Source organism: Trichomycterus rosablanca, chromosome 26, assembly GCF_030014385.1.
Source record: "Trichomycterus rosablanca isolate fTriRos1 chromosome 26, fTriRos1.hap1, whole genome shotgun sequence".
Lineage (NCBI taxonomy): Eukaryota > Metazoa > Chordata > Actinopteri > Siluriformes > Trichomycteridae > Trichomycterus > Trichomycterus rosablanca.
This window is the reverse complement of record NC_086013.1, coordinates 6841087-6851914: the sequence shown is the minus strand read 5'-3', so window position 1 is coordinate 6851914 and position 10828 is coordinate 6841087. Positions and strand designations below refer to the sequence as shown.

General features: G+C 36.7%; 1 protein-coding gene across 1 annotated transcript; it reads left to right on the top strand.

The window, feature by feature from the left end:
• The first annotated feature begins 316 nt into the window (after window positions 1-316).
• On the top strand, window positions 317-2128 carry atp6v1g1 (ATPase H+ transporting V1 subunit G1). Its single transcript, XM_062988513.1, has 3 exons — window positions 317-502; window positions 1009-1109; window positions 1394-2128. Exons 1-3 carry the CDS (start codon window positions 421-423, stop codon window positions 1565-1567), a joined length of 357 nt encoding a protein of 118 aa, XP_062844583.1. The 5' UTR covers window positions 317-420; the 3' UTR covers window positions 1568-2128.
• The last annotated feature ends 8700 nt before the right edge of the window (window positions 2129-10828 follow it).

Genomic DNA, 10828 nt, shown 5'->3' with positions numbered 1-10828 from the left:
TTAAATTGCACATTATTGTTCCCTTAACTTATACTCGTAATTATTAATAGTTTTAGCATTAAAATAACGTGTTCGTTTAACAATTGGTTTGGTTAAACGCATTATACAATTTGACAGTTTTGAAAAATTTTCTACAACATACTGTATACTAAACTTAGTATATACTGTATACTGCACCTACTATATACTGTATACTGCATAATGATTTGTGGCTCTATCGAGCACAGCCATACTTCCAGCAGAAACACTGGAAAAAGCGGTGCGTGCGTGCGTGCGCGTGTTTCAAGGATCACATGATTTAACGTTCGGTTCCGTAACGTGACGCAGAGTCAGCTGATTTCCTCGGGTTCGCATTTGTCCTTCTCTGTAAAAAATACAGTGGGGATATTCCCTTATTTCTAGTGTATAATTGTTTGAATTATGGCAAGTCAGTCTCAAGGTATTCAGCAGCTTTTACAAGCTGAAAAACGGGCTGCAGAAAAGGTCGCTGAAGCCCGCAAACGTAAGTTGTTTTACATTACAGCAGATGCTTAATTACCTAGCTGGCAGGGTATTAAAATAGCATTTTTAGACGATGTCTAGTGATATTCATTTATGGGGCAGGTGCTCTGGTTTGTGAATTATGTAAAGCATTTTTTATTATTCATTAAAATGTTGCGGGCACGTCTCGTTGTTAGTGAATTGGCTATATTTCTAGCAAGCAGCAAGTAATCGGTAGCCATCCGTTTGTCACGAAACAACAACTAGGCCAACTGTCTTACTTACCGAATCAATATATGACCAGCATAGTAAGGCCTGTTTTTAGTTTCAACGGTACTTAAAAATATGTAAGTATTTGGTACCAACTGAATCCTTACCTATTGATAACAGGAAAACGTATAACAACGGGTTATGTCAAACCCCATCCTTGCTGCTTTCTTAGTATTAACCTAATGTATATGTGATTACAAATTAATACCGTTTTTCCTCTGTTCATAATACTGAAGTGGATATATATTTTGTCACCAGGGAAGAACCGACGCCTGAAGCAAGCCAAGGAGGAAGCTCAGGCAGAGATTGAACAGTATCGTCTGCAAAGAGAAAAAGAGTTTAAGACCAAGGAAGCTGCAGTGAGTTAGCATTTAGGAAGTTGTTGTTTTAGGACACGTTGTTTGATGGAATGAAAAAACCCCAAATCTGTTTATTGCCTTATGTAAAATTAGAGATTTTCTGTGATCAGATTAATGCACTGTAAATTTATAGACACTTTTGTAGCTCTTAATTGTTTTGTACATTTAAACAGTATGTAAATAGTCAAAACCCTAAATAAGTGATGTATTTTAAACAGTTTAAAGTCAAATAAATTAAGTGCCGTATTCATATTTTTATTAAGATGTTTGTTTTATATTGTTAGGCTCTGGGCTCTCATGGAAATTCTGCTGTGGAGGTGGATAAAGAGACCGTGGACAAGATGAGCCACATCCAGAATAGTTACCATCAAAACCGTGATGCTGTACTGAACAACCTACTGAAGATTGTGTGTGACATCAAGCCAGAAATCCATGTCAATTACCGTGTTGCTGGATAAATTCCCTTAATGTATTTACAATTTTATCACAATATCTTTTATGCAATGGTGATAGACAAATTCTACCATTGTATAGGCATACATGTGTAGGTATTGCTGTAACAGAGCCATACTACCACTATATATGTCTCTACAATTTTCTGTTTTTCTCTGATGAAAACTGTAAAGATAAAATATGGAATTTATGTGATTTAAGAAATCGTATTGAAATCAATTGGAAATATATTTAGTTGTCTCTGCTTGCTTAAGCTTTAGCTGTGTTTTTTTTTTAAGGATTGCGTCATGACTGGTTTAGTACATGTCTCTGCGTTATTAAATAACTACTCTTTTGGACTATCAGTGTTCTCTGTGTAAACTTACCAGTAGTTGTGTTTGGCTATGCAGTGTATTGGTAAATTATTGATAATGTGTTGTGGTTGCAGCATAAAACAGTGAGTGGCAAACTTAACAAACCAATCTTGCGAAGAAATATCAATTTAGTTATCTGTGGCTTCCTTATTTGATATTAATGTGTAGCATTCATTGTTAAACCAGTGTGGTAATAAACCATGAATAACTTGACCTCTTAAGGTTGTCTTTGCCCTTTATTCTGACAAATGGAAATGCTAAGCTATTAAACACCCAAAATCTGTTGGCTTTATTAGGTTTAATTTAGAATTAAAAAATTTTTTTTTTTAAATACAGGTTGTAGGGCATTGACAAAAAACAAAACAAAAAAACAATCATTTGTTTAACTTGTATTTTTATTGTCCAAGCATTGTTCATGGGTTTTTTCTGTGTGTGTTTCCTCTCACAGTCCAAAGACATGCTGGGTGTTTCTTGCCTTTCACCCAGTGAATTGGACCCACTGTGGATTCTTTCTCTGAGACTCGTATATTTTGACTAAATATTACATTAATTTTTTTTCCTGAGAACAAGCAGAAACAAGCACTCATCTGACCATAGTACCCGTTTTCACTTTTAGGTCTAAAACGAGTTTCTGCATTAAATTAATCTATGGCTTTCCCTTTGCATAATAAACGTTCAGGTTGCATTTCTTGGTGCAGGGGTGAACTGTGTTCCACAGATGTGATAATGTTTTTTTTTTTGCATGGGTAAGAATTCATGAACTGTAAAAAAAATAATTATTATTATTTACTGTAGATTTTAATACAATTAAAGTATTGTACTTGTACTACTTACTACAAATGCATTTTAAAATAGATTTCCTACATTATGGAAACAGTAATAGATCATAAAAAAAAATACAAATTAAATCTAAAGTTTAAAATAATGAAAGTTGTCATAGTTATCTTGTTATTTGTACTACTTACTACAACTGCATTATAGAAGTCGTACAGTATGTAATAGATCATTTGTAAAAAAAATACTAAAAATGTAATGAAGGTTGTAGTAAATACCAAGAAATAAGTTACTACACTGCATTACAAAATAAAAGTCCTACAGTATGGGTACAGTATTAAATCATAAACTGTAAAAGATAAAATAATTCGATGTAGATATGAATATAATAACGATTATAGCAGTTAACCTGTCACTTGTATTACCTACTACTATAACATTAAATAAAATCAAATGCAGCATGTAGTTTATGTAACTAAGTAACTACTACAACATTTATAAAAATTGACATTTTTCGATTTTTAGTCATTGTGTTTTACATTTCATGATTTGTTACTGTACCAATAGTTTATTTTGTAATGCAGGTGTAATAAGTAGATAATGTATCTCGATAACTACTATAACCTTCATTATATTAAAATGTGATTTTTAGTTATCATTTTATTTATTACTATACCCATACTGTAGTTTTGTAATGCAGGTGTAGTAAGTAGTTTGTATATCTAGGTAACTTCTACAACCTTCATTTTAATAAAATGTACATGTACTGATTTTTAGTTATTTATAATATTTTATAATTTATTACTGTATCCAAGCTGTAGGACTTTTATTTTATAATGTAGTTGTAGTAAATAATACGTCACTAGGTTACTACGACCTTGGCATGACATGGCAGATTCAAACCTGCTGGCTTTATCTGTAGGTGGACAAAAAGGTACATCATGGGGTAAAAACAGGAAAATGTAGTTAAATATGATATAAACAAAACAATTAATAATCAAAACTCTGCATAGTATGAGACTCTCCCCTAATTATTACAGCCTAACTAAAAGGGGGAACTAGAAGATACGACAGCCATTAGGGCTCTCACGGGTCAGTCCCCACCTCCCCCACCGTCAACAAACCAGAGTGATTGCATGTGAAAGGCAGAAATCTCTGTGACTATGATCCCTAAGCTCTTTGTCTGAAGCAAGGGTGGACAGTTCTTATCCTAGAGGACCAAAACCCAGCACAGCCAGATGACCCAACATATTACATAAATCAGAGCCAGCAGACCAGGAGAGCAAGAAACTGACCAGACTGTAGACTCCCAAAACCAGAGCGATGCACCCGTATTACAAAGATTTATCAAATACCTGATTAAATAAGTATGTTTTCAATTGTTGCAACCCAAAGGTGGCTCTAGGGGTAAACTGAGTTGCTAACATTTAAGATTTCGTTTAGGGGAATAACATACCTAGCTAACAAAGTAACAACAAATTATTTTATTTTTATCATTTATTAAAGGAGTAGGAGAAAAAAACAGTTATGTACAATATTTACAGATTTTACAGGAAATTGATTAAATGTACCCACAATTAAGGTTGATATTTCTATAATTCCTGAAGGTGATATTTCGAGGGGTAGGGCAAGAAAGTAATAATTTAAACAGAACAGCTTTATAATCAAAGATGTAAAAATCAGTGCCATGCAAGTTAGAGATTAGAAAGAGAAGTGTTCTCTGTAGTGCAGACAAGGTCCACATTATGTCCTTTAGTGTGTGTGTGTTGCAAAGTTTACATGCTGAGTTAGATCACAGCATTGCAATAAATAATAAAGTGTGCTGATAAAAGATCACCTGTTGACATCACCTGTGTGGAATCACATCATTATTTAGTTTTTTCACCTCATTCCTAGCCCTATGTTGCCCCGTCCCAACTTTTTTGGAATGTGTTGCAGGCCTGAAATGCAGGAATGGAGATATATTAACAAATGAAATAAAGTTGAGCAGACAAAAATGAAATATCTGTCTGCAATCAAATAAAACCATTTTTATCTTTATTTTATTTGCATTTTCCATACTGTCCCAACTTTTCTGACTTGGGGTTGAACATTTCTAGGAATCAAAATAAAAAAGGAGGCATTTGCATAATACTAAGGTGCAGAAACATTAAAATGTAAATACAGATATCTTGAGCTGCTATTATAAATAGCATTTTTTACTAGTCAATTTGTAGATATCCAACTTCATTATGAATAATTATAATCAGACAAAAATTTTTTTTTAAACGTGCATCGTTTTCAGATAGAGCAGTATGAGTGCTTTATGTTTGACCTGCTCAATCTATGTTTTTGAGTGCCATCTGGCAACAACACTGTATTTCCAACATTGGATAATTACTAAGGCCTGTGATAGCTCAGTGGTTAAGGTACTGGACTAGTAAACAGAAGGTTGCCAGTTCAAGCCCCGCCACCACCAAGTTGCCACTGTTGGGTCCCTGAGCAAGGGTCCCTGAGCAAGGCCCTTAACCCTCAATTGCTCATCGTGTCCAGCTCATTGTGTAAGTCGCTTTAAATAAAAGCGTCTGCTAAATGCTGAAAATGTAAATGAAAATGTACTAAAGTTCATGTTCTTAGGGTAGAGCTGGCTCTGACTAATGTTGTGCCCTAGGCAAGATTTAGGCTGGTGTCTGTTACTTCATTCATCACTTAAAGGTTTGAGATTTTCTTTTAGAAACAAAAATTAGTATTAAACAGTAAAAACAGTATTAAAGAAACAAATTACTTTAAACGAGCTATAAATACAATACAGTAAAAATAATATATAAATAATATATATATGTAAATATTTAAGCAATAGAACACGAGAGGGAGTGTGTTATCGTGAATAACATCACGGCTGCAGACATCCCAAGTTGCACAAACTGATTTCAGGGAGGTAAGAACAACAACAAGAAGGCGACAAGAACCTCCGAAGGGAAAAAAAGAAATAAAAAAACCTCTCGCACACACCAAAGGCTATGGATGAAAACAGAACTACTAGGAGCTGCTAACTGGGCTTAACTAACTGTTCGCGTTACAAACACATTAATGTTCCCTACATAGTGCACTAGATTGTGTATCAGATCAGGGATATATGTTCCCTACATAGTGCACTAGATAGCGAAATAGACAATTGGTTATGTTCCCTACACCAGCGCGCGAGTGGCTGATCGGGGGCGTGGCATTACGAGATTATGCTTGTTAAGTGGTGACGTGTCGACCTTATGATACGTCACATCCGAGTCCCTCGTATTTTCAATATGCTACACAGTGCTGTGTGCCGTACTGCTTCAACAGGTCCGAGTCTTTTTTTTACCGCTTTCCTTGCGATTAGATATCATGAAGTAATATTTTTGTTCATAATTCAATGTAAAAAGGTAAACTGTCATTGTATATTCATTACACGTGTTTCAAGCTTTTTTTTTTTATTTCATATAATAATGTGAGATTCTGGATTTTTACTATATAAGCTATACTGATTAAAAGTAAAACCAAAGAGTTAGAAATGTCAGTTTTCATGTAATGAATTAAAAATATGACCGCTTACCTCTTGATGAGGTGACATGAAATGAAATAATGACATGAACTTTTCATGATAATCTGATTACCTGAAGTGCACTAGTGTACTGCACATCTTGTCTTATTTGTATCTTAATGTACAGGGGTTGGACAATGAAACTGAAACACCTGTCATTTTAGTGTGGGAGGTTTCATGGCTAAATTGGACCAGTCTTCATTAATTGCACATTGCACCAGTAAGAGCAGAGTGTGAAGGTTCAATTAGCAGGGTAAGAGCACAGTTTTGCTCAAAATATTGCAATGCACACAACATTATGGGTGACATACCAGAGTTCAAAAGAGGACAAATTGTTGGTGCACGTCTTGCTGGCGCATCTGTGACCAAGACAGCAAGTCTTTGTGATGTATCAAGAGCCATGGTATCCAGGGTAATGTCAGCATACCACCAAGAAGGACAAACCACATCCAACAGGATTAACTGTGGACGCAAGAGGAAGCTGTCTGAAAGGGATGTTCGGGTGCTAACCCGGATTGTATCCAAAAAACATAAAACCACGGCTGCCCAAATCATGGCAGAATTAAATGTGCACCTCAACTCTCCTGTTTCCACCAGAACTGTCCGTCGGGAGCTCCACAGGGTCAATATACACGGCCGGGCTGCTATAGCCAAACCTTTGGTCACTCGTGCCAATGCCAAACGTCGGTTTCAATGGTGCAAGGAGCGCAAATCTTGGGCTGTGGACAATGTGAAACATGTATTGTTCTCTGATGAGTCCACCTTTACTGTTTTCCCCACATCCGGGAGAGTTACGGTGTGGAGAAGCCCCAAAGAAGCGTACCACCCAGACTGTTACATGCCCAGAGTGAAGCATGGGGGTGGATCAGTGATGGTTTGGGCTGCCATATCATGGCATTCCCTTGGCCCAATACTTGTGCTAGATGGGCGCGTCACTGCCAAGGACTACCGAACCATTCTGGAGGACCATGTGCATCCAATGGTTCAAACATTGTATCCTGAAGGCGGTGCCGTGTGCATGACAATGCACCAATACACACAGCAAGACTGGTGAAAGATTGGTTTGATGAACATGAAAGTGAAGTTGAACATCTCCCATGGCCTGCACCAGATCTAAATATTATTGAGCCACTTTGGGGTGTTTTGGAGAAGCGAGTCAGGAAACGTTTTCCTCCACCAGCATCACGTAGTGACCTGGCCACTATCCTGCAAGAAGAATGGCTTAAAATCCCTCTGACCACTGTGCAGGACTTGTATATGTCATTTCCAAGACGAATTGACGCTGTATTGGCTGCAAAAGGAGGCCCTACACCATACTAATAAATTATTGTGGTCTAAAACCAGGTGTTTCAGTTTCATTGTCCAACCCCTGTATGTTTCTAATATACAGTATATACAATATATGTATATAATAAGACCTTTTCTCGTCCAGACCGCTATTGAGAAGGACTAGACATTTATGACTCGGGTAATGTTTGTAAATCCAGTTTTCAACGACAGCAACACGAGTTCCTTAAGTTTTCCACAAACAGAATTTATTTTAACTTTCTTCTTACATTGACTTATCCGTTAATCCAAGTTTCTTATAAAAACTCACTATGTTCGCAATTGGCGTATAACAAACAAAACTACGATCATAAATATGTTGCTCCACGTCCTCTTTCTTTCCGTATATTTGATAAATGTTGTCGGTATATAGAGTCAGTACAATTCTGCCCCCCGCAGGCTCCACCGAAGAGGACTAATGAATAACAGCATACACTGATTACCAGGAAAAATCATCAATAGCTGAAATACCAAGTCTCCACCTCAAATAAGTATTCTTTAACCAAACAGAAAATATTTATGACAATAAACATAGATCATTACAATTAGTGCAATATGGATCTTACAATATATATATAAAAAGGTTCACAGGTTTAGCCATAGTTGTTTGCGTTTGCGATTAGGTTCGTTTGGCCCCGGAAATGACGCTTGACGTCACACTTAACAAGCGAATTATGAACCGGTGGCACATGAGATCGAGCGGTGGTTCATCAAGGGGAGGGGGGCCTGGTGGAGTACGTGCTAGGCATCCGCGCCTGAGCCGTGGTTCATCAAGGGGAGGGGGGCCTGGTGGAGTACGTGCTAGGCATCCGCGCCTGAGCCGTGGTTCATCTAGGGGAGGGGGGGCGTGGCGGAAGCGGAGCTAATTTAGTGCCAAAACTTCGCAAATAAACAGAACGTATTCTGTAAATATGATTCGATTTGCAAACAAACACAACACGATCTACAAATAAAAAACACTATTTGTAAACAAACACAACACGATCTTCAAATAAAAAACACGACTATTTAACGCACACAATGTTATTTACAAATGCAAAACACCACTGTTGCAAATGCATATGTGACTTTCAAATAAATGCACAGCTGTCTTCTAATACACTGCACTTCACAAACAAATAGAACACGTTTTACAAATACAAACGCTGTTCCGCAAATGCCGTTCGTGAATCACGTGACTTTTGGCACTGTTCTGGCGCTTGTGTCACTTGTCAGATTTTCTCACAAATACATCCCGACTCGTACAAATGCATCGCACCTGAGCAGTAGGGGCCGCTGTGGGTCCACGTTACAACATGTGAATGAGCGAGAAGAAGCCACTCCAGCCGGCTTGTGAGTCTAGGTGGATGCAGCGCTTTGCCTTTTTGAATGAATTATTATTTTATACTGTAGGTCGCGCATCTCGATAGAGCCACTGATCTGTATCTCAGTCATATATCTCAAGTTTATTTATTTATTAGGATTTTACCGTCATGTTTTAAACTTTGGTTACATTAATAACAGGAACGGTAGTTACTCATTACACGAGGTTTAACAGTTTACAAGTTTAATATCAAACACAGTCATGGACAATTTAGTGTCTCCAGTTCACCTCGCTTTCATGTCTTTGGACTGTAGGAGGAAACGGAAGCTCCAGGAGGAAACCCACGCATGTCAATACATTCCCGTCCATTTACTGATTTATTAACAACAACACATCCTGAGTCTCTGGAGGACGTGTCTACATTTTAACATATGTAGTTTGGGTGTACATTCTGCACATTAAAATGTACCCATCTACTGCAGAGGTCACACGGGTAACACTTTAAAAAGAAAAAAACAGTAAATAATGTCCACAATAACGTTATAATAATAAAGTTACAATGAGATTAAATTCTCTGCATTGTCCTAAATTACCACTCAGCCCTGCTGTCATAAGGTTCCCTTGTCTTTACAAAAATTCATATTAATTCATGAACACATAGGCATAGTTTAGCAACTATAATTTAGCACATAGTTTAGCAAAATTCTAGCAATTTTTCGCTTGTTATGTTCTTCATTCCTGACTGGGTCAACATCATGATAATCTTAAACATATTTTATAGTAAATTAGACTTAAATAAGACCATAAACACAGCTAAAATATTTGGCCACACTGTCACAGTTTCAATGTGGACATAACTTAAACTATATATATAAACTATATATATATATATATATATATATATACTGTATATATATATACTGTATATATATATATACAGATAGATAGATAGATAGATAGATAGATAGATGGAAAAATAATTAAAACAGAACTGCCAATTGAGCAGCAACAAAAATGTTTTACTTATAAACAGTTAAGTACAAGATAACGTAAAAAATGCTCAACACATTTAGTCAGTAATGAACTTTATTAGACCCAACCTTCTACTTAACTGCAATGTTCCGTAATGTTAAGGTCACAGATAGCTATTTAAAAACGATTGGCTTCCCTAGTTGTATGAAAAACCGCTTTAACTATAACCATAAAAATTAAAACTAACTAACCGCTAGGAGAAATAAAGCAGGCAAAAGTAGCACAGAATTATAGACAAATGCTCGGATAAATTAAGTGGCTTCTTCTCGCTCATTCACATGTTGTAACGTGGACCCACAGCGGCCCCTACTGCTCAGGTGCGATGCATTTGTACGAGTCTGGATGTATTTGTGAGAAAATCTGACAAGTGACACAAGCGCCAGAACAGTGCCAAAAGTCACGTGATTCACGAACATCATTTGCGGAACAGCGTTTGTATTTGTAAAACGTGTTCTATTTGTTTGTGAAGTGCAGTGTATTAGAAAACAGCTGTGCATTTATTTGAAAGTCACATATGCATTTGCAACAGTGGCGTTTTGCATTTGTAAATCACATTGTGTGCGTTAAATAGTCGTGTTTTTTATTTGTAGATCGTGTTGTGTGTGTTTACAAATAGTGTTTTTTATTTGTAGATCGTGTTGTGTTTGTTTGCAAATCGAATCATATTTACAGAATACGTTCTGTTTATTTGCGAAGTTTTGGCACTAAATTAGCTCCATAGGAAGCTAGATTGTATATCAGATAACTGATTTAAAACGCGACCGGGACAAAAAGTCTGTGTCGCCTGCGTGCGCGTTTGTGTGCATGAAGCTTGTCGTTAATGGTAACGCGTCAGCGGAGTAATACAGTTGTGGTGTGAAAAGACCGTGCTGTTATCACATATATCGGCACGGTTAGAACGCTTCTCAACCAATCAGATTGT

What these genes read in the sequence shown, in the direction of transcription:
- atp6v1g1 (XM_062988513.1), top strand. Translation starts at nt 421, where the DNA reads ATGGCAAGTCAGTCTCAAGGTATTCAGCAGCTTTTACAAGCTGAAAAA. An exon ending in GGTCGCTGAAGCCCGCAAAC is followed by an intron (nt 503 to 1,008) that starts GTAAGTTGTTTT and finishes TTTTGTCACCAG; the next exon opens with GGAAGAACCGACGCCTGAAG. An exon ending in TTAAGACCAAGGAAGCTGCA is followed by an intron (nt 1,110 to 1,393) that starts GTGAGTTAGCAT and finishes TTATATTGTTAG; the next exon opens with GCTCTGGGCTCTCATGGAAA.